Raw genomic sequence first — 26,496 nt, forward strand, 5'->3', positions numbered from 1 at the left:
TTAATGTTGTTGTACTTTAATTTCTTTAGACTGATTTAGAAACATAACTTCTCTTTTCCAGTCTCTCATATGAATGCAGAAAATGATCTCAACTTATTTATATTTTGTTCTGGAATCAGTGGCAGATGCTTGTAGAAATGAAAGTAAAAGTGAGGGTCAGAAATGTTACCTAAAATGTAAAAATGTAATCATATTACTTTGCAGCCCATTTGGCACCGTACTTTTAATTAACCTCCTTGCCTTGGTCCCCCCAAGAAAATCAATCAATCAATCAACCAATCAATCAATCACATTGCAATATCAGAGATAGTTTGTGATGAGTGGTGAAATCCCTTCCTTAATCATACAGTATACCTTGTTTATGAGATATTTCACATATACCAGAATCTCATGTGGTCCACAAATATATATATATATATATATATATATATATATATATATATATATATATATATATATATATATATATATATATATTTTTTTTTTTTGTGAGTGTGTATGCGTCTGTGTGCGTGTGTGTATACATGTACATAGACACACCTATAGGTGTGTTTTGTGTGTGTGTGTGTGTGTGTGTGTGTGTGTGTGTGTGTGTGTGTGTGTATGTGTGTACTGAGGTTATGTATTCAGCTTATATAACTAGAACATCTTATTTGAGGTCATGTATTCAGCTTATCCAACTATAACATCTTATTTGAGCTCAGAAATGCATCCAATCAACAATAAATTATAAAAAAAGTGTGTAACATACATCACTGTCATATGCCAAACATGGAAGAGAAGGAATATTTGCTCATGTTGCTTCCTGTTGCAATATCTGGCTACTGCTTACTGTATAGTAGTGGTTATGCACTTAGTCTTCAGGAGCCCCTCCAGTATATCACCATGTTAATGATCAGACCTCAGAGCACCTTCCCTCCAAATTGCTTGCATCATATGGCCTCTGAGAAGTGCTTTCAGCAAGCTGTTGGCAAAGTACTCTGTCTCATTTAAATTGCATTGGATGTACCCATTGTGTTTTGGAATCTGGCAGACATGCATGGAGTCAGCAGTTATCCTATACTGAATAGATAATTACTTGGTCTTTTTTTAATGATCATTATGAAATCCCATCTACCACTGATGCTTTGATGTCTTCATTTGGCTTGCTGTGCTGTTACAGCTTTTTTTTGGACTCTGGTCCAGGAAGTGCTTATGCATACATGGGAACAATAATATGGGGAGTGTTTATGCACACCTGGTGGAAAATGAGTTTATCACTATCAAGTCTTGGTGGGGTTTGCATTTTTCACTCTACTATAATAACATAAAGTATAATACATGTCATAATGGTACCTAATAATGCATTTGTTTGCAATATTGTACTGAAATCACCCTTTATAAATATGTGTGTTTGTATAATTAATAAAATCACTTAACAACATTACTCCATTGAGTGATGAGCTATCTTTTAATTTTAGTTGCAGCAATGTATTAAATGCACCCTGGTCCTTCCAAGAGTATCTTTTATAAATACTTCCAGTTATATAATAAAATCAGTTAAAGACATAATACTGCAGTTATTGCTTTATCCATGCATACCAGTGGCTTCAACTATTCTTGTGAGTCTCCTACTGTGTTGTGCTTTATTTTTAAGTAATTTCCTAATCAGCTAGATAGGGAATACAGAAGACAATTGTTTACTTGTATCTCCCTGACATTTATGAAATAATTATGGATACCATATGAGGCATTTTATTTACTTTTGCATTTGCTTAGTATATGTTTGTTTAAATATTTATTAAAAACTGAATTAATGTACTGTCCCAACATTTCCAATAATGCAAGCTATAAAGAGTAGGACTGCATATTCTTTCAAACTGTTACTCTTTTATATGTGTACACAGCTTGTTTGTTTAGAGGAGGGTTGTCTCCTGGAATCTTTCTATACACTTTCATTCCAGGTTCTACTTAAAACTGTTATAGTTTGTATACCTAAAGAGCAGTTTCAGGTAACAGTCTGTGAATTTTGTTCAGGCAGAAGCAGAAGCTGTACACAGTAAAATGAAGCAATTGATGGAAGTTTTCAGTTCTTTTCAATGATGTCCTCATTATCCTCATTAAACAAAACATAATCTTGTTACGGATGGATGCAGTACATATAATTCAGGGCAATAATGTGTGCTTTTATAGTTTTCTGACTAATACATTTAAGTATGTAAGGGGGTGGTTTAAAAATGTATACAAAAGTAGTGCAATTAATCATTTTACATTAAACTATGTGCTGGTGATTCACTTGACACGTCAACCTCTACTCCCCTCCCCCAACCATACTCTGATTAGGGAGTGATTTCTGACTGAGTTCAGCCATCTTGTATGTTCAGTTAATATTCTAGAAGAAATGACAGTCTTATACAGTTGCTATACTAATAAATGTTTTCTGGTCTTTTCTTTACAAAATTGTCTGTATATACTTTGACTACTAACTAAGGTAATGCATTCTATAAATGAAATTATTTGGCAATGCATTTTTTTGTTTCTATATAAATAGATACAATATGTAATTGTACACATGCATATGTATATCTCTAATTTACAACATCATAAGCGTACTAATGCAGATGTATATCTCTAATTTACTTATATATCCATACTTACATATAATTCTTTACTAATATATATATATACATTTGTATTTATACAGACAGACATATTACATAGACATTCCATATATTTGAATACAGATGCAGTTCTGTGTACAAATATTTTTATGCTTTTGATGCATTATTATAATATTGTTATAGACAGATATTCACGGTTAGACATATTTCTTCTGTCAAGTACCTTCAAGTATGTAACCTTCTTATAAATTTCTTATATTTTATTTTTTCAACCTATAATTAATATGACCAAAAATAAATAAAATAAATTAATAATATTTACTATAGAACTCTGGCTTTCTCACCACTACCTAGTCAACCCACTTGGTCAGCTAATTGAGCCTACTATTCTCTAGGTCATTCTACTTGTGAGGGCACTGGTGGCCAGATCAGGTGGTCCCTGTCAGGGATGACAGATGCTTACTCAGCTCCTGCTAGATGCCTATCTTTTTCTACTCAGAACTCCTGGATCTTATTTAGATACAAACTGATCAGAGTGTAGAGCATTATTTGTGCCTCTTTGCCTTCACACTTGCTGCCATCATTCGAAGTGCTAGTACCAAAATCAAGAAAGTATTGGTAGGGCTGTGGTTAGAACGAAACTGGCTAGGGTGTTATATTACCCTAACCAAAACCTAGTTAGGCCAAGCCATTAGAACAATTACTGTTGTTATAGGCAAGTTTGGACTGACCAAAAATGCTTTGTCACCTACATTGTTTAAAGAATGCATTCACACAGAAAGGAAGGTGCTACAATGAGTGTTGAGGGTTGCAGAGAAGGTAACAGGTTCTAATATTCCATCAATATAACAACTTTATTCCGAAAGGTGCATCCAGAAGGCCACTAAATAATACAGGACACCACTCATCCTTCACATGGACTGTTAAAGCATCTGGGATCAGGCAGGAGATATTGCAGCATTCACTACATGACTACAAGATTCAATCGGAGTTTCTACCCTACAGTGATTAGACTTCTGAACTCAGGCATGAGTCCCAGGGGTCTGGACACATAATAAGTCAATTTTTATTTATTTGTGCAAGATATATATATATATATATATATATATATATATATATATATATATATATATATATATGTGTGTGTGTGTGTGTATATACTTACATGTATTCCAAGTAAGTGCAATATTTATTTATTATATCTATAGTCAGTATTATTTATCCCACTGCAATGTTAGTGTGTTTTGCATTACTTTAAATATGATAGTTAATTTAACTCTGGGGAGGGTATTCTTTTCGTATATGTGTGTTGGTAAATGTCTCAGCTCTTTCTTGCGTGTATTGGGAGTAGTATTGTATTTGTTACTTTTGTTTATTCCTCTACTTTTATAAGTTCTTTCACTTTCCTTTAATCTCAAGAATTGAGCTGATTCACAAAATTTAATTTAGGTTACACATGTGTAGTTCTAAATGACATATCCACGATGGTGGTATCATTGTCGTCTCACAGTAAGACGCTGTCCGGTTCGACTCTCAGAGCATCTTCTACGTGGAGACATGCGTGCATGGGCGTACCTTCGTTGAAGGTTGTACATCAGGGCTGGCAACTCGGTACGTAAAAATCAACTGCCAATCATTAGCGGACCGGAGTTCCGCTGTGGCGACCCCTAACCGGGAAAAGCCGAAAATCACAATAACATGTGTAGTTCTAAATGACAATAACGATTACTTTGACTTTGACCTGACATTTCTTTTATATGGTGGATAAAAATCATTAGGTAAATTACTTAAAATTGCTATTGCTGCTGTGCATTTCCTTTGCAACCTTTTTGGAGTTTTACAACTTAATGTCATTCATATATTCCTCATGCGGTTTAGTACTATTACGTTTTTTTTGATGGGGCTGCTTTTTGCAGGAATAAATATTCTTGTGTGTATAAGTAGTAAATATTGAGTCATTTGAGGTGATAAAGTGTCCCAGGTAATGTTAGATGGGCAGAGATTAGATTTCATGGCTGTGCAAACTTGCATGCATATAACGTCATTTTGCCTTTTCTAAGCATGATCATCTTAGAGAATGGTAGAAGCTATCTGCACATTCCTGGGGCATTCTGTGGACTTCTGAGAACCGCTGTGGATTCTGCCGCTATCCCGCTATCACATGCATGTGAAACCATGGTTGCATTCTTCTTACGTACATAAGTACAGCGTCCTACTTACGTACATAAGTTGCCATACAAGTTCATGTATAACTGTGATTCATAGTCATAAACATGAAATGGCATAATCTGCAAACAAAACAGGCAAAATTACTCTGAAGGAATGGGAATAAATTTCACACTATCATCTTAACTAATGAATACTTGAGCCAGGCAGCAAATGACCTTGAAAACCTCTGACTTTTTTAAAGAGAAAATAAGAGAAATATTGCAAATTAATATGAGACATTTCGAAATTATGTAAGATTATTGAATTCACTTCAAGAAATTACTTTACTGATAAGATGGGTATATTGCAATGGCGTTGATGAATGATGCAAAGCTGTACTTTGTAAATGGAAACTCATTACAGAAGCAGTGGAAATGATTAGTGTTCACTAAGAAAATAATTTATTTTGGTGTTATTTACTGCTTGTGCATACATGGTAGAAATTCACTGATTTTAACTGTGAAGAACTGAAGTGGCAAGGATGTTTACTTGGTTCCACATGCATACATGTATGTTTAGTGGGAGATTTCTGAGTGTCACTGCTGAATTAAAAATGATGGCACTGATTACAAAAAGGTAGCAGGGACTGGGGGAAGGCTGGATGTGTTAGCAAACTGCTTCCCTCACTATTGTGAATATATTCATGATAGTGCTAACATTAATTCAGCACAATTGTACTTGGCTGGACTGAGACTCTGTATGTCGATTTAAATTAAGTGGTTTGTGTCACCTACCTTATTTATGAGGATGGCAGGCATACTTTCACTGCTATATTGTTTGACTAATTACTACATCAAATGTTTTTGTGTACAACTGTGGCATATTGTTTTTCATTTTTATATGCAGTCATGATGCAAAACAAGGGATTAAGGCATAGAGGGGACGACTTCAGCCACGAGTAAAACTTTATTCTCATGACTGCCCTTAAGACATATAGCAAACATCTGTATGGTAAAGGGGGGGCTCAAACAAGCTGAGAGGGCAAAAGTCTAGAATGGAGTTGTAATGGACATTACCGTCATTGGAAGGAATCGTACACTAACATAGTGCAAGAAGTGGACAACTGATATGGTAGAATGTTAAAGGTGAGGCAGTATGGTATAATGTTAAAGGTGAGGCAGAAAGCAATTGCACATTCCAGTCCTGGGGGAGGGTCACTTTAAAACCAGATAAGGAAAATCTACTCTTCATGTGGAGAGATAACTGTGACATAAAAGATGAGACTGGAATAATCAGAGATAGAGATTGGATACTGGCTATTACCAATGTTTGTGTCAGCAAGAACTGTCTGGACAGAAATGCTTGTTTTAAAACATGAAATGAGTAAATTAAACACACTAGTAAAAATAAATAAATAAATAAACGGAGTTGGAAATGCAAAGAGACCTTTATGCAGCAAAGCTTTCAGGTAGAATCTTTCTTCAGTGAATATAAGAACTTCAATCAACACAGATTTTTAAAGAAACTCAAATAAAATCACATGTGGCACAGCCCCAATCAAAGCCATTCAATTACAGCACTTAAAGTCATGTTACATAAACATTCTATATAAACTATAACATAAAAATTAAACATGTTTGTTTGTCTTTTCGGCTTTTCCCAGTTAGAGGTCGCCACAGTGGAACTCCGGTCCACTAATGATTGGCAGCAGATTTTTATGGTGCCGAGTTGCCAACCTGGCGCCCAACCTTCAGTGAAGGCATGCCCATTCACTCATGTGATTCTGAGGCCACTCAACCGCGGGGAGGACATGCAGACTCCACAGAGAAGGCACTCCAGCCGAGAATCGAACAGGAGTACCTCTTCCTGTGAGGCAACAACGCTAAATGAAACATAAAAATATAAAATAATTATCATTTCTATCTATCTTGCATCTGATTTTTAACCAAAACTGGTTTGATACTTACTGCACCATTAACACCTGGAGCATGGAAAAGGTTACAAATGGATTATCCAGCTAAATTTTCTAGGCTCTTAACACATTATTCAAATCACCACCTTTAATATTTCTATAAGCTGTTATCTATCACCCTGAATAAAAACTGATTGTCGTGACCATGTGTATGTATATGTTTAGATAAGGCATTAGTCGGAACATTTCTTCTAAGCTCTGATCTGTGCTCATTAATATGTTCTTTATGTTTTCAAGTGGACTTAACCACACAAAATGCAGCACAAACCCACATTAAACACACAACAATTACTATTAACAGGTGAACCTTCTACATGTAAGAACAGCAACGGTACACTGAAGCATGACTCCAAAAAACATCAAGTAAAGGTTATAGCACTTTCACCACATGCCGTGGCTTCATCAGACCATATACATACAAAGGAACTTATAAAAAACAGTGTTTATATATACCTCCTATCACTCATTAAATTCAAACTTTGCATTCAACAAATCATTATTCAGCATATACGCCCCCTAATTGTATGAAGCATCATCAATTCTTCTTTTATTTAGTTTAAAAAGAAAACTTACAAGCTTCCAAACTATATATAGCATAGTAGCAATAAAAATATATAAAAAATAACTCCATGTAAATGGGTATACATTCTTTATACTTATATTTATTTATTTATTTATTTTATTTATTGACATTTGTTAACCGGGTTAGTCCAACTGGGATTTTGTCCCATTTTCAGTGGAGACCCGAGGAGAAAAGCTCCAGATAGTACAATAAAACATGACAGTAGTAGACAAGCACAGCAAACAATAGAAATAAAACTAGCATTACAGTAGTAAACAATAGAAAACAACACTAACAACAGTTAAATGACAGCAATTTTTTTTTCTAGAAAATACTATGCAACTGTACTAGTGAGGCAGGGTGCAGAGTGTGAGAAGGATCAACTGAGAGTGATTCCAATATGGGGGGAGGAGAGAACTATGTAGGGTCATAGCAGGGGCAGATTCTGGAATTGAGTAAATGTGTCTTAAGTTTCTTTTTAAATAGTGGAGTGTGAGAGATTGAGCGTATGTCAAGGGGAAGTTTGTTCCAGGCTTGGGCCACAGAGTGTTTATAGAGTAGCTTACCTACTGACTTATTTGGGTGGTAAATATCAAGCAATTGTTGATTAGAGGTGTGGAGGGGTCAAGATGGGGTGTAGACAGAGACAAGGAGAGATAAAGATGGACAGTAGGATGGTTTAAGGAGCATAGAGTGCAGCATGTGAAATTGGTAGAGATGTCGTAGTTGTGGGAGCTCTAGCCATTTTAGAGACTTTAAAGCAATACAGTGGTGTGTGTTGTTTGGGGAGTTAGTGATGAATCTGGCTATTTTGTGGTAGGATTGTTGGAGCTTGTTCAGGGTATTTTTTGGATATTTGTGAGAACTGGAGCGGCATAGAGGAGAGAGGGGAGGAGAAGTGCTTGTTCTAGGGTGAGTCTAGCCTCGGAACTGAAATATTTTTTGTTCCGGTATAAGAGACCTAGTTTCTGATGTGTTTTCTTTATGCATTGCTGTATGTGTTGATTGAATTTTAGCTCATCGTCGATGATGACCCCTAAGAGTTTAGTGTAGGTGTCAGGTTGGATAACCGTGTTATTACAAGACGTAATGACAAAGGAGGATTTATGATGAGTAAGAGAGTGGGGCAGAAAGAGTAAGAGTTTGTTTTTGTGGGATTGAGGATCAGTAAGTTTTTTGAAAGCCATTGTTCAGTGGAAAGTAGAGCTTTTTGGGTTAGGGAGTGTAGGTCAGAGATGTTGTTGGCTGTAGAAATGATTGTGGCGTCGTCTGCATATTGTATGAGAGAAGACTGACAGCATGAGGTGAAAAGATCATTGGTGAAGATGTTGAATAAGAGGGGACCCAAGATGGAACCTTGTGGAACACCAGTAGAGATAGGTAAGAAAGGAGAAGGGGAAGAGAGCCATTTGACTGATTGTTTGCGTCCAGACAGATAGCTAGCGAACCAGCTGAGGGTAGAGGTGGAAAGGTGAATATATATAATACCATATCCAATTCGGAATCCATAGTACATTCACTTAAATACTGATTCAAGCCGATGTAAACAATTATGTCACTTTTCCATTTTAATGCAAGAATATATCTCATGTAGCAGCATGCCTGCTTTTACTTATGCTATCTAATCTAAATCGTGAACATATAAGTTCAACTGTGCTAGCTAGTCATAATGTTCATGTTGTTATAACTTCATATCACTAAAATCAGGCTTTATATTTAAGACTCTATATATTTAAAGTAGAATGACTATACTATTATCAAAGTCATCAAACAAAGAACATGTGACCTATTAGATATATGCTTTACTTGCTCCTAGGCATAATAGAAAGTATGCTATACCTTCTTTTTGAGTATAATAGTATATGTCCGCTAGCACCAATTGCATAATCCATATAGCAGATGATGTTGTAACTATAATTATGTAGCTTGCCTTCAATGCCCATTTCAACTATTTGTTTATAAAAATACCAGTCACTCCATCAACTATGCATAAATACGCCAGCTTAGTGATGTCATTGTGCTAAACCCATTCATTCATAGATGGCCTAATCTCCATAGCCGTACAGGGACTGTATTCATCGAACCCCAGTCAAGTATAAAAATAAAGATATCAAATACATAGTTTAGGCCCTGGTAATACATATACCTGGACCTTGTACTCATAAATAAATTACTTAGAAATAATCATAAATGTATACCTGTATGCACAATGAACCTCTGTTGGTTACTAAATTCCATAAATTACTATTGCATCATAAATGTATACCTGTATGCACAATGAACCTCTGTTGGTTACTAAATTCCATAAATTACTATTGCATCACTTATTATAGTGGAAATGCGAGCCATATAAAACACACTTTTAATTGCTCCAAAAAAATTAAAAATACTACACAAAATTAGAAAGCGCTCCTCATCATAACAAAATCTTATCAAAATACATAGTTATTAATACACAGACTAGATGGTATTTGGAGTATAATTCTATTGATTTCAGCTAGAAACACTGAACTTTCCATACAAAATTAAGAGAATATACATATAGAGCAACACTGAGCATTCACTTGATGACCAACCAAGAATATAAGAGGCAGATTAGTGCAACTTTATACTAGTAAGTAGATATCAACTAATTCACCCTAACTAAATGCTCATATAGGTCTTAAATAGAAATATAAAGCTTCACAAGAAATTAATTAATTTCAATGAACTATAAATAGACTATGACTAAAAAGTATGTATTAATTTCTCAAAATATATAAATATTTTTAGACAGCTCAAGTACTCTTATCTAATGCACTTGAATCATATACCAAAATTAATTGTTAATATTGCATCCATATATATATAGCTATGGGCATTGTTAACATATCAAAACTAAGATACACTTTATATAGTCTAACCTCATTCTAGTCCTAACCTTACTAAATAAATGTTCAAAAGGTCATTATTACATATCAAAATATAGGACCTATATATATCAGCATAAGGCAAACCAGCAACATATATCAGATATAGACCTAAATTACAAACCTACCCATATGACAGTATATTTTAAAAAAAACATACTGGTAAATCCAATTTGTATATGTAGTTTGATATATATACATATAACCCAGTCTTTATTCATTTAAAACTACTTCCTAGGCATTCCCCGCACCTCCAATACACACTTCATAGAGATTTTACCATTGAGTCCTAGTCCTTTTTCAGCTCGAAGCTTAAGAATCCATCTTAATTAACTGTTCTCAGTTAAATTTTAAACATTACCCATCCTAGGTACAAGACTGATTTGTTCTAGTCCGATAAATTTAAAATTATGATTTAAAACACTCATTTCATTATACTTAGATAGTGCACTGATTGAGTGTCTATGTCTTAAGCTACTAATATGCTCTCTTATCCATTCTTTAAATGTGTGGTTAGTAACTGCACTAAGTATATTATATGTTTACTGCTGCTGCTGTGTCTTTCGGCTTTTCCCGGTTAGGGGCCGCCACAGTGGAACTCCGGTCCGCTAATGATTGGTAGTTGATTTTTACATACCGAGTTACCAGCTCTGACGCACAACCTTCAATGAAGGTACGCCCATTCACACATGTCTCCATGCAGAAGACACTCTAGCTGAGAATCGAACCGGACAGCATCTTACTGTGAGGCGACAATGCTACCGCAGCACCACCACCGCAGGTTTACAGTCAATTACGTTATGTACCTTGTATATCACACCTGTTTCAGGATGTTTAAACTCATTAGTTTGCTTGATAAACTGACACATATTACAATGACCACATTTCATAGTCCCAGCCACTATTATACTTTTACTGGATGTTTTTGGAGTCGTGCTTCAGTGTAAAGTTGCTGTTCTTTGCTGTTTTGTTTGGTATTTATAATGGGACCTGTTTACCTGCTGGGTAGTATTCTATTTCGGTTTGGGATCTTACCTGTTTGTTCTAACCAGTGGGAGCATGGCAGAACAGAATGCTGGATGTAATATTAAACTGGACTCTAATCCGTTGAGACTGAGAGAAAATAAACAGCATCCAGGACTATCGGGTATGTTAAATAACGTTAATAACCCTCTTATGGTGGAATTTGATTCGAATGAAGAGCCACCACATAGTGAGGATGCTAATATTGATTACTGTAAGCTGAGGATGCTTGTAAATACAATTGTAAATGATGTATTCAAACTAAAAAGATTACAAATGCAAATATTTCATTTCGAAGCATGTGTACATCACAAAGTGATGCCTCATGGTCTTCATATACTAAAAATGCCAACCTATGGTTCACAATACCCTGAGTTGCTAAGCCATTGGCAAAAAATTAATATGGAAATGAGCTTTAGCTATTTAAAACTTATGAATGGCTTTTTTAAGCCTTATGAACAGGAGTTGATACAGGATATTGAACAACAACAAGAAGCGCTGTATATGCAATTTCCAGCATTTAATGTAAATAAATTAATGGGAACAGTAATAGATAATGCAAGTATGTATGAACAGAAATTGATACAACAAATGAGAAAAAAATCTAGATAGAGACATTGCTGAGTTTAAGAGTGGGAACGTCTTTTCGTGGCCTAGACCTCAGAGAACTAGCAGGCCTGAATATAATGCAAGTGTGAATGACAGCATTTGTAGTTCAGAACTTCAATCTAATAGAGGCTCTTTGAATGGAAAATCAATGGGAATATATAGCAGAACTTCAAGTTAATGACTTGCAAAGTTCTACTCCACCAGTAAATGAAAACAGTGGCCTACTATCTCATACAGATTTAACTACTATGAGTCATCCCAGTTCAGCAGTGCAACAATCTAATGATATACCACCTGGACAACCAGTAGTAAGATGGAAAGATCCCATAAATAATGGAGTACAAACATATCCGATTTTTCCATTACCCATCCGGCAAGAAAGAGGACGACAGCAATTCCAATCCAGGAGTCAAGGCAAGATAAAAAGGAAAGAACGAATGGACAACATAGAATATCCAACACTGAAAAAGATGTGGCAGCAGAACTGAATCAAAATAGCATTTGGAATATACCTTATAGACACCTAACAGATGCAGAAACTTCAGTTCTACAGAAAGGACTTTCATTTATACCAGCACAGATGGCTGATCTACCAGATACTTTAATAGATTGGAAGCTCTTCTTGAGAAATGTAATGCTGAAATTGACATTCCCTATGGATACATCTAGTAATATTCAAAATCATAAGAAACTGAGTAGTTACATACCTGTTAATCACCCAATTTTAGAAGCTTTTGGAAAAATATGTGAAGATGAGATGTACAACACCTTAAGGAGTAGAACTAATCGTAACGGGTATATTAATCTAACACAACAGGAAAAAACAGCTTTAACACACTTGAAAACAGACACATTACTAGTAATTAGGCCTGCAGATAAAGGCAGCATGACTGTAATGATGGATAGAGAATTTTATTTCAATTCATTACATCAAATGTTGTCTGATAAAAAGGTGTATACGATTATTACATTTGAAAACATACAGATAATGCAACACCTGATAAAAATTAAGACCAATGACTATATGATTAGGTATGGCCTGTCATTAGAGCTAACCCAATTTCTTATGGTTGAAATTCGCCTTATTCCATCCTTTCATGGCCAGCCATGGGAGATAGAATCCATGTTCCCACTTGAATTATACAAGAAGTATGTCAGATTCTATCATTGTTTTGTGGACAAATTTTTTCTTGTTTGGGTAGGCCCCCCTGCCCCTGCTTAAGATATTTGTGGATACAATAGAAAGAACAACTCATTTTTTGAAGTTTGAATTGAAGTATTCCACAGAAGGGGTAGCATTTCTTGATATTTCTGTTTCTATGAATACACAAGGATCTTTAGAAACCAAGATATATCATAAAGATTGCTATATTAACACCCTTTTACATAGATCAAGTATGCACCCTAAGAAAACATTCAAGAATATAGTTAAAGACAGGGGATGTGAGACTCACGTTTAAGTAATCAGGAACATGCATTTAATGAAGGTCTTGCCCAGTTGGAGGGTAACTTGTATCAGAGGGGATATCATGACATAGAAGTAATTCCAGTACTAGAAGAAGTAAAACAATGGGAAGTGGCAGAACAAAGCCATATTTTTCAGATGGACTGAATGTAGACCTACAAAGAGGGCCTTTAGCTGAGACATATAAAAAAGCAAATAAAGTGCAAATATTTATACCATATATTAGTGGTGTAAATAAAGTAAAGAATGTATTTTACAAACAATGGCCATTACTTATGACTGATGCGAAGATAAAAGAAATAGTAGGAGAACAACCCCATTTTTGTTTTAAAAATTGGAAGAATCTTAAAAGAATGCTATGTTATCCAAATGATGAAGTTATTCCCAAAGCCCCAGTAGTTACTGGGACTACGAAATGTGGTCATTGTAATATGTGTCAGTTTATCAAGCAAACCAATGAGTTTAAACATCCTGAAACAAGTGTGATATACAAGGTACATAACGTAATTGACTGTAATAGTAAACATATAATATACTTAGCACAGTGTGACTGCTGTTTACGTTTCTATGTGGGGAAAACTAACCGCATATTTAAAGAACGGATAAGAGAGCATATTAGTAGCTTAAGACATAGAGACTCGGTCAGTGCTCTATCTAAGTATAATGAAATGAGTGTTTTAAATCATACTTTTAAATTTATGGGCCTAGAACTAATCAGCCTTGGACCTAGGATGGGTAATGTTTAAAATTTAACTGAGAACAGTGAATTAAGATGGATACTTAAGCTTCAAGCTGAAAAAGGACTAGGACTCCATGGTAAAATCTCTATGAAGTGTGTATTGGAGGTGCGGGGAATGCCTAGGAAGTAGTTTTAAATGAATAAAGACTGGGTTATACATATATGTATCAAACTACATATACAAATTGGATTTACTAGTATGGGGTTAATATACTGTCATATGGGTAGGTTTGTAATTTAGGTCTATATCTGATATACGTTACTGGTTGCGTTACGCTGATATATATAGGTCCTATATTTTGATATGTAATAATGACCTTTTGAACATTTATTTCTTAAGGTTAGGACTAGAATGAGGTTAGACTATATAAAGTTTATCTTAGTTTTGATATATATATATATATATATATATATATATATATATATATATATACACATATATATATATATATATATATATATATATATATATATATATATATATATATATGGATGCAATATTAACAATTAATTTTGGTATATGATTCAAGTGCATTAGATAAGAGTACTTGAGCTATCTAAAAATATGTATATATTTTGAGAAATTAATACATACTTTTAGTCATAGTCTATTTATAGTTCATTGAAATTAATTACATTTCTTGTGAAGCTTATATTTCTATTTAAGATGTATATGCGCATTTAGTTAGGGTGAATTAGTTGATATGTATATTTCACTACTTACTAGTATAAAGTTGCACTAATTTGCCTATTATATTCTTGGTTGGTCATCGAGTGAATGCTCAGTGTTGTTCTTTATGTATATTCTCTTAATTTTATATAGAAAGTTCTGTGTTTCTAGCTGAAATCAATAGAATTATACTCCAAATACCGACTAGTGTGTGTATTAATAACTATGTATTTTGATAAGCTTTTATTATGATGAAGAGCACTTTCATTTTGTGTAGTATTTTTAAGTTTTTTGAAGCAATTAAAAGTGTGTCTTATATGGCTTGCATTTCCACTATAATAAGTGATGCAATAGTAATTTATGGAATTTAGTAACCAACAGAGGTTCATTGTGCATACGGGTATACATTTATGATTATTTCTAAGTAATTTATTTATGAGTACAAAGTCCAGGTACATGTATTACCAGGGCCTAAACTATGTATTTGATATCTTTATTCTTATATTTGACTGGGGTTCAATGAATACAGTCCCTGTACGGCTATGGAGATTAGGCCATCTATGAATGAATGGGATTAGCGCAATGACATCACTGAGCTGGCGTATTTACGCATAGTTGATGGAGTGACTGGTATTTTTATAAACAAATAGTTGAAATGGGCAATGAAGGCAAGCTACATAATTATAGTTACAACATCATCTGCTATATGAATTACGCAATTGGTGCTAGCGGACATATACTATTATGCTCAAAAGAAGGTATAGCATACTTTCTATTATGCCTAGGAGCAAGTAAAGCATATATCTAATAGGTCACATGTTCTTTGTTTGATGGCTTTGGTAATTGTATAGTCGTTCTACTTTAAATATATAGAGTCTTAAATATAAAGCCTGATTTTAGTGATATGAAGTTATAACAACATGAACATTATGACTAGCTAGCGCAGTTGAATTTGTATGTCCACGGTTTATATTAGATAGAATAAGTTAAAGCAGGCATGCTGCTACATGAGATATATTCTTGCACTAAAACGGCAAAGTGACAAAATTGTTTACATCAGCTTGAGTCAGTAGATAACTGAATGTACTATGGATTCTGAATTGGATATTATATTATATAAGTATAAGGAAGTTATACCCGTTTGCATGGAGTTATGTTTTTATATATTTTTATTGCTACTATGCTATATATAGTTTGGTAGCTTGTAAGTTTGCTTTTTAAACTAAATAAGGGAAGAATTGATGATGCCTCATATAATTAGGGGGTGTATATGCTGAATGATGATTTGTTGAATGCAAGGTTTGAATTTAATGAGTGATAAGAGGTATATTTAAACAGTTTTTATAAGTTCCTTTGTATGTATATGGTCTGATGAAGCCACGGCATGTGGTGAAAGCGCTTACCTATAAATAAACGCATTTTATACTTTTACTGGATGGTTTTGAGAGTCATGCTTCAGTGTACCATTGCTATTCTTTGCTGTTTTATTTGGTATTTACAACGGGACCTGTTTACCTGCTGGGTAGTATTCTATTTTGGTTTGGAACCATTTACATCTGCACAAACTAGCAATGAAGGTGGTATGCATGATAAGTTCTCCCCACACTTCATTACTCTGCATTCATTAATGTATGCTACTTCTTTATTGGTTATAAATCATGTTTTACAAGGTCAGCAGTGGAAACAGTTTCTCTATACCAATAGATTTGGAGGCTATCAGAAGCAGAATGGCTGTGGTAGATGATGATGATAATAATATAGTTACATTCATGTGAATGTTCCACTTAGTCCCCAGGTTTAATGGCAGGGTCTCACACTATGCAACACGTTAGTAACTCTGCAGGAGGTAACAGTGCAACACAAAGTCAAGCACATGCTAACATTACAGCTTGTACAGAGAGAAAACCCTTGGACCTCTATGCCAGTATCTGCAAACCCAGACAGACACATTCAGGATGAAGTCAAAAATTCAGAGGTAATAGTGTCAAGATAGCCATCTTTATAAAGGGTTGTCAAGCACAGGAATTTGTTACAGCTACCCAAAGAAACATGTAAATCATTGGATGCCCAGCAGCCAATGTGCCATGACATTGTTAGAGCTCAGGCAACTGCCCCAGAGTGTCATCTGGAAATGGTCAGAATCCTCCAGGGCATACACGAGGGTTTCAGCACTGCATGGAAATGGCAGAGAGTAGGGATAATGCTAACATCACACGTGATATACAGTATGGTGGTACATGAAGCATCTGTGGCTGCCTCCATTTGTACACTACTTATGACTTACCATACTCAAATAGGAGTCAGTCTTGGAAGAGGAAGAAGATGGGGTATTGCTTGGACATGTAGGGAAAATCACATGACTCTGCAAGTGCTTCTCAAGAAAGTACTGTAATACGTCAGACGGAACGAGCACAACAGATTTTGTGCAGGCCACATCAGCATTCATCTACACCTAGCAGAATCGCCCATTCGAGGTCTTGGTCCTGTAGCACTGTCAGATCAGTGTCTGTAAGATCTCCTGCATCAAGTAGGTCATGGCATGGGACCAACTCATCATCCATTTGCACCATTACCTAGCCTCTCTTTAGGAAATGTGTATGATCCATTTGATCTTGACCTACCTTGTTTCAAATGTGAAATGTCTGTTACTTGCAGTTTGACCTTCACACATACAAATGCAGAATAACTCAAACGGGAATAAGTTATTAAATAAAGTAATAACCTCGGACATTTTCAACTGTATGCATTTCATTCCTGTAATTATACTGTTTAAATCCTCATGGAACTGTGGAAAGAAAGATGTGGGTGATAGCATAATATTGTAGTCATTAACATCATTACTGCTCTGTATATTACCATGGTTACTGTAGGCAGTTACCTACAACCACAACTATTCAGAGAAGCACTACTAAGAGAATTAAGATTGAAATTGGTATCCTGCCATGTAACTAAACACTGCTGCCACTCCCCATCACAACTTCATAACTTCTGATATATTTTGTTTTTTTTTTTTTGTCTCTGAGGTCACAAATTATTGTGTATTACAAATTGAAATGATATGATCTGCAGTATTTTAACAGACAACATAGTCCAAACTGAGGACTCTCGCATAATAGGAAAAATGATATATCTTTTCATTCAGTTGCAAGGTTTGAACTCATATACAATACTGAAGTAAACCTTTTTTCTAATTGAACCATTTCAGGGCATTCACTACATGCAGACCTAGGAGGTACACCACCTCAGCAGAATGCACTGTGCAAAACAGTTACAAATTTGATTGAACATAATATGCTGCTTTACAACATCACTGAACATGAGTTAGTGAGCACTCAGCCGTGATTTTCACAAACAGTAATATGAGTACCTGCTATGAAATAAAAAATATACTAGGAATCCACAACAAAACTGTCACCAACAAGGGCAGAGGGAATGATGGACTGAATAAACTTCCAAGACCAAAATAAAATATAAAGCCAATCATTTATTGAGTGGTTTTAAATGGTTAAGTGCTTATGTCCATCATAGTGAACTTCAGAACAATTTTTTTTTAAATAATGCACTTTTTATGTAATAATGCACATTGTATGTACATACCCCTTCTAATTAATCACATTTAAAAAAAAAAATCAGATGAGCTCCCTTTAATATAAAACAATTAATGCTAAAACTTTAAAGTGAAAATAGGATAACATGCCTTAAAAACACTAGTGAAATATTACAAAACAAACAATTCAGTTCTATAAAATGCATACAGACTATATAAAAACTTCCAGTGTTAATAAATTTATATATATATATATATATATATATATATATATATATATATATATATGTGTGCGTGTGTGCGTGTGTATTATTTAAGGATGACATGGAAAGTCAGAGGAACAGTGACAGTAGAACATGCACCACACAACATAGTCCAGAGATATCATTGCATGCATCAAGTATACCCTACATCTTGTTTACAAGAAAGGAAACACTAACCTGAATGCCATGGTCCAAAACTCTGGCATGGATGCCACCCAGCTCTTTACCTGCATAGTCATATGCCATGCATAAACCTGGTGCATGGAGCCCCTCACTACTGCTGCTGGCTGGTCACCATTAGTTGTAGTAGAAATGGAACCAGGAGCTGCAGTGACTGCATGGGTCACTTCACCATCACACTGGTGCATGATCATTTTGTGCAAAATGCAACATGCAGTAAATGTCCTGCATGCAGTAGCTGGGTTGTATTGAGGGGCACCCCCATACTCATCCAGGCACCTAAAATGATTCTTCAGAAGGCCAAAGACTTTCTGTCAATGACGATACAGGTCTGGTGTTAAAGTTGACTTCTGCAGCTCCACTTTGATTTCTCAGTGATGTCCTGAGCCACGGCTCCAGTGGATATCCAGCATCACCTGAAAGAAAAGAAAAAGAGCGAGAGAGTGAAAATGGGGGAGCAACAAAATGAAGAACACATGGTTCAGTATGCAGAAATACATTTTAACATGCATAACAAGGTTACAAAAACATGGAAATACATTTTTTTCAGGAAGGCAAGCCCCTTGCACTCCTCCCCTCTAAGCAGTCAATGTGACCATGGAAGCTTCAAACTGATGACTTGTTGACTACAGGAAATCTATGACTTTCCTTTTTTTGACATTAGAAACTTTCTAATCAGGCTACAGTAAAGTAGTCTCCCTTAAAAATGCAGGAGCAAAAATAACTAGTTTGAGTGCATTCCTGATCCGTCTTTGATTTACTTTGTAGATTTCTTTTTTGCATTGTAGTATTGATGTATAATGTCCTCCAAAGCATATACCCTACATTTGATCTTGCATAAGAAATATCTGATATTGCTTTTTTAAATTAATAAAGAATAATTATTTGATGAAGTGTGCACTTGGCATTTCATTAATTTTGATTTGATAAAGGTTGTACAGTGCTACAACTCAGGCCTATGATTACTAATATTTTTTTGCTAATTAATTAATTAATTTATTTTTTTCATTTGTGGTATCACATTTAAAATTATTAGTTGGTAAAGTGCAGATGTCCATGTAGAACCAAATATGGATTTAAGTAGCTTTGTGCAACAGCCTATAATGTCCTGATTTCTAATGCCACAAAAAATGAATGAATGCATATGAACAGGTAAATAAATGTGTAAATGATTGTAATTCATTCAGGAACATTCTCATGCATAATTTATGGATTGCTATGATAAATATCTTTCCTCTGTTCGTTAATGCATTTTGATGATACTTCTGTCATTTTTCTTTGAATTGCTTTCATTTTTGTCCATGTGATTAATGAAGCATATGAACATGTAAATCTGAACTACATCTAAAGTCAATAACATTTTTCAAGTCATAGCTTTACTAGTTGCTGTACTGATGGAAATTTCAGTTAAATAACTGAACTCTTGTGGATCTATTTGTTACTTACCAACATAAACACTACAAACCTGACATAATTATGAACATCTATGTTACTTCTGGTATCTGTAATCGGTTTCTTTTATAGATGGGGATCACAAGCTCTAGTAGGAGAACACAAAATAAACTCGCGTTATGATGGATTTTTTAAACTAAATAAATGAGATTTGTGATTAAGATATGCTTTAATTTTTCAGCTGTCTACAAAAAAGTGCAAATATTCTAAGGAAAACTAAGAAATCAAAAGAAAAGCAAGGTATGCTTAAATATCAAGGACATTTATGGAAACAGCAGCATATTTCCATCAAATAACAAGCAATAGTGATGCTGCGGTATTAAATCTTCATTTTTATTGTGCAAGAGCATCTTCCAGATGTCTCTCTCTTCCATGTAATTCAATGATATTTTCTTTATAAGGATAATCGGTTCTTAAGTAAAAATTATATGCCACATGTGCTACGAGAGAAGTGTTTAACACCTCAGAAATGAATAAACATTTGCTAATCTGTGAGCAGCCACAGAAAGTCATTTATATGTAATATGAATGGAATTATTTGAGATTCATTGTGACATTCACTTAGGGCAATTTGCATGAATCCACTGGGAGAATACATTACGGACTTTAACACCATGGCACTTAGAAGATAGAATTGTCTATTATTAAACTGTGCCTTGCTTTAAATTTGCAGGTTGTAATTTAAGTTCCTTTTCTTTTTTTAATCAAACAGTGATTATGGGTATGAAAGACACAGCAACAACCACTGTTTACCTGCTTTCTGGTTTAATCCAAACTCGATGACTAGAGAATGCAGTCTTGGGCAGAGCTTTCTAAACATCACCGGGTAGGTGGATGAAATCTACTTCTTAATAATACAAAGTGTTTACTTTGCTGCAATTGTAGTTTGTCATAGCAGAGTAACCTTATTCACTTATTTATTAAGTTTTATGTATATTTTAAAAGCAATCTCTGAATTTAATTATGCGTAGCCAATTAAATACAAAAAATGGACTGAGAAAAAAAGTATAAAAGTACATATAAGTAACTGTCTACACTTACCAAAACATGGGTTGGGAAAGTAACCATTCTAAAAACTTCTGTAGCCATTTCTCTGTTTTCATTTTGATTATTTTGAAAGTATAAGGGTTTATTTTCATGGTCGTAAAAAAAGACAAGGCAGCTGAGAAATGCCTTAATTTCCATGTCCCACAGAAGGGGTGCTTTATTGGAATCCTGACTTAGATCTCCAGTGTTTCAGTTTTGTGTTTACTTTAACAGAAACATTCATATGTAACCTGTACTAATAGAGTAACAGGTAAATACAAAGGCAGTGCAATAATTGCATTTCCTCTGAGTCTTCCAGTGTTCAATGTTTTCATCCAAACATTCATCCAATAATTTATACTTCTTTTATTTCTATTCCTGTTTTTAAAATTTTAAAGATGACTAGAGCATTGAAGAAGCATGCATTTGCATGTCACACGATACAGGGTTTGATTCTCACATGGGGTAATTGGCTAGGCTTAAAACTGTCCACAAGAGCAGTTACCTAGTACTAATCTATAAATAATTACATTTTATTTTTGTTTATTTATTTGTCCTTTATTGTCTGGGTGAATTCCACTAGGCTAATAAAATGAATGAATGAATCCTTGAATGAGAGAATAAATAAATATATATATATATATATATATATATATCATAAGAACTTAGCCTTTTTTCACAATAATGTTGCCATGTGGGGAAGTTTTTTTTTTTTTATTATTACTCAATGTTTTCATACTGCATAAAAGCAGCTGCTCATGTTAAAAGCAGTAATTATAATACATTGTTACATTGTCCTTTAGCTGTCTCATAAGCATTACCATCTAGTAAGTCTAAAGAGAATGAATGAAAATTTGAAAAAGTAAGGCTCTTTATTTCATTATTTTCTATAGTACTTGCAAGTAAAAGGTTCTGTGTACATATATCACTGCACTTCTTTATAACATCAGAGCAGATAGCTGCCATTGAATTTTCGTTGTTCATTTAAGTGCTGCTTTGATGTGTACTGAAGAACAAGTTTTGGTGAACTGGACTTTATGCTCTGGCATTATTTATTTTATTTTTTTTCTTCTACATGTTTACAAGTTCAGGCTGCATTAGTTACATTTGCAACTGTGTTACTCTTTATACTTTTATCATTCAGTCAGTGGTATAATCAATTTGTTTTTGTCAACTATGTATCAACATTTGTCATCTTGTTAAACTATACATAGCTCCCCCTCTCTCTCTTTCTCTCTCTCTCTCTCTATATATATATATATATATATATATATATATATATATCTCTATATATATATATCTATCTATATCTATCTATCTATATATGTATATATATATATATATATATATATATATATATATATATGTATTCCATACACTAGGTTCACTACTTTGAAATAGTGTATGGAATGTACACTGCAGCAAAAGTGCAATAAATCAAAAGTGCACTTAGCCGAAGTTAAGTACAATGAACGGGCGTTGTACTGAACTTCTGTGCAGTACTCACGGACCTTAGGGTTAGGGCACGGGTCATGGTAAGGGGATAGCTTTACTAACTATCCCCTTACCCTAACCCATGCCCTAACCCTATGTTCCATGAGCATTGCACCATAGCGGAGGACATAGCTTGTTTTTTGATGTCCTCCACTGTGCTGCGGTACTTTCGGTGAAGTGCACTTTCGCGGAGGTTCACTTTTGCTAAAGTGAACTTTTGCGTAAGTGAGGCTTCCTATTACAAGTTCAAAGTTGTGAACTTTCATTCTTGTAATAGGAATCCATATATATATATATATATATATATATATATATATATATATATATACATATATAAACTGTGTTTGTGAATATTAAATGTAAATCCAACACTATTTTATGCAACAACAGATCAATACATGCAAAACATTAAAATATACTGAAATCCATGTTATGCAAACTTAAAGCATCAGCTGGTAATCTGAAGACTCTGCTTACCACCCTATGAACAAAAACACTTTAGGTATAAACACAGGTGATATATGTTAAGTCCAAGTTTGCAGCATCTCAGAGTATTCCCACCAAGCCAAGTTATACTGACTGTAGAGATTATACATATATATATATATATATATATATATATATATATATATATATATATGGGTTCATGTCATTTGATCGACAGTTCATTTCACTGACAGTTCATTTCACTGACAGTTCATTACATCGACAAGCATTTGCCCCCTTCCCCAATGTTGTGCGACCCTGGAGTTGATATATATAGTTAGGGGGGGTGTGGGGGGTATGGGGGGTGAAGCCCCCCCACCTAAAATGCTTGTCTATGTAATGAACTGTCAGTGAAATGAACTGTCAGTGAAATGAACTGTCGATCAAATGACATGAACCCATATTTTATATATATATATATATATATATATATATATATATATATATATATATATGGGTTCATGTCATTTGATCGACAGTTCATTTCACTGACAGTTCATTACATAGACAAGCATTTTAGGTAGGGTCTTCACCCCCCATACCCCCTAATGTGGGGGGCTGTGCCCCCCACACCCCCCTAACTATATATATCAACTCCAGGGTCGCACAACATTGGGGAAGGGGGCAAATGCTTGTTGATGTAATGAACTGTCAGTGAAATGAACTGTCAGTGAAATGAACTGTCGATCAAATGACATGAACCCATAATATATATATATATATATATATATATATATATATATATATATATATTATATTATATATAAAATCCAAGACGAAAAATTCCAGCACTCCAGATCACAGAAATAGTGAATCCAACTTCGGACCCAAGAGTACTTTAAATAAGCATCAGTACTTTTATTGCAAGATGGAGCAAACATTTAGACAGCTCCATCATGCAGCCATTTGGCTCAGCTGAAGAAAAAACAGATCGGTGACCAGGGGCCAGGGGGCGAAATCGGTCACCAATCTGTTTTTTCTTCAGTTGAGCCGAATGGCTGCATGATGAAGCTGTCTGAATGTTTGTTCCATCTTGCAATAAAAGTATTTATGCTTATTTGAAGTACTTTTCTGTCCGAATTTTTTCATCCAAAGTTGGATTCATTATTTCTTTGACCTGGAGTGCTGGAATTTTTCATCTTGGATTCTGTATTTGATTCCGCGCACCTATTTTCGCGACATGCACTAATCTTTTGGTGTGTGTATGTGTGTGTGTGTGTGTGTGTGTGTGTGTGTGTGTGTGTGTGTGTGTGTGTGTGTGTGTGTGTGTGTGTAAATATATATATATATATATATATATATATATATATATATATATATTTCTATGTCTCTCTCTCTATATGTATATATATATATATATATATATATATATATCTCAACATATGTATATGTAACTATCTCTACTTACATAACCACACACACACATATGTATATAGGTAATACATATACACATACATACATATATATGGATTACCTACACTTGATCTGACCATCATTTGATCAAATGTCCAAAGACTATGGCCAAAGAAAGGTATGACCCTGACCTTGAGTAGCATCTTACCCTCACCAAGAATGATGCCACAGTATGAAGACACGATGATCAATTTCAACAATTGGCTTAAGTATTGGTGTCATTCAAAGGGGATCCAATGCCTGTCAGCCTGGGATGACATGCTCGACAAGCCACGATGCTTCGCTAGGGATGGCTTGCACCTGTCACCCCTGGGCTTTCGGATATTGGCAAAGGCGCTTGCCACCCCCATAGTGCCTTTTTTAGGCAAGGCTCAAAAGACAAACCCACCTCCATAGGTATCACAAGGAATAAGAACTTAAGAGTAATGCTACTCAATGCCAGAAGTCTAAACCTCAAGATGCACATACTCAAAACTCTCCTTAGCATGGAGAACATCCATATCTGTGCAGTAACAGAAACCTGGTTCAAGGCTCCCGAGAGCACCCCAGCAGTACCAGTTATACCTCATACCATGCTTTTCAGCCCCAAAACTTGGACCAAACCACAAAAGGAGGGGGTGTATCAATATTCGTCAAAGATACCCACACGTCCAGGTTGGTGGCACAGCATGAAGCATCAGAGACTATCCATGTGCAACTAACAGTGGGTAAAACTGCCTTCCAGTTTATAGCCTGCTACAGACCACCCTCCCAAACCCAGGAACCCCACTCGGCCTTCCTGAGAATACTGGAAAATATGAAGGTCTCTCCAAACACCATTATATCGGGCGACTTCAACTACCCAAACATAGGCTGGGAGCATTACTCTAGCTCCAACACCCTAGCCCAAAGTTTCCTAGAATTTATAAACTCAAATGCTATGCAACAACTTGTTACCACTCCCACAAGAGGGGAAAACATACTGGACCTGGTCATCACCAACATGGGGCTCTATGCTCCAGACCAGATGTGTATCCCTCACTGGTAAGATCAGACCATAAACTAATCTCACTGGATATTCACATCCCGACCTCACCCCTTGCCCAGAAAGCCACAGTGGAAAACTTCTCTAAAGCAAATTTCACACTCTTCAAAACCGAGGTGGAATCCTTCAAAGCCCCTGGGCCTGTGGAAAATACGGTCCAGACCACAGAATCCTTTATAAACGCATTTTATGAACACCTTCAGAATATCATATTGCAATCCCAAATAAAACCAAGACCCAGTCCTCCAAAGGCAGGCGTCCTGTCTGGTGGACCCCAGCCATAAACAAACTATACAATAGAAGGAGGAAGCTACTACATGATAGAGCAAAATCCCAAAAAGGGAAGGCATCTCTGATCAGTATTAGCAAAAAACTACGGGCACTCATAAAATCATCTAAGGCCAGCTTTGAGAGAAAAATTGCACAGGACACTAAGGATAATCACAAGGCTTTCTTTAGTTATGTTAGGAACCTGGGTGGGAATTCCCAGATATGCACAGAATTAGTCCAAAATGACAAAAAATACACCGAATCCACAGACATTGTCAACATCCTAGCTGACAGGATCAGCACAACCCCCCCCCCCCACCAAAAGGGCAAATATCTATCCCAACAGAGTGCTGCCCCCCTGACATCTCAGATGCTCAGGTAAGAGCCGCCCCCTCCAAAGCAAAAAACACAGCATCAATGGGACCAGATGGTGTCCCAGGCTGCATCCTACATCAACTCCAAGAATAGCTAAACCCAAACATAAAACTACTGTTCAATCTCAGCCTTACTACAGGATATGTACCCAAAGAGTGGCGTACAGCAACAGTGGTCCCTCTCCACAAAGGTGGTGCCCCAACGGATCCTGGAAACTATCGCCCAATAAGCCTGACTAGCTTGATCTGCAAAGCTATGGAAAGGATCGT

The 26,496-nt window shown here is 35.3% G+C and overlaps 1 protein-coding gene across 1 annotated transcript in view; it reads left to right on the forward strand.

The window, feature by feature from the left end:
* Window positions 1-26,496, forward strand: part of LOC122788639 (VPS10 domain-containing receptor SorCS1-like) — a 1,297,464-nt gene that overhangs the window by 673,205 nt on the left and 597,763 nt on the right. The window contains exon 13 of the mRNA XM_044055539.1: window positions 20,852-20,965. Coding sequence (XP_043911474.1) covers window positions 20,852-20,965 — 114 coding nt within the window. The remainder of the gene's footprint in view (window positions 1-20,851; window positions 20,966-26,496) is intronic.

This window comes from Protopterus annectens, chromosome 14.part0 (genome assembly GCF_019279795.1).
Source record: "Protopterus annectens isolate FY-2018-M chromosome 14.part0, PAN1.0, whole genome shotgun sequence".
Classification (NCBI taxonomy): Eukaryota; Metazoa; Chordata; order Ceratodontiformes; family Protopteridae; genus Protopterus; species Protopterus annectens.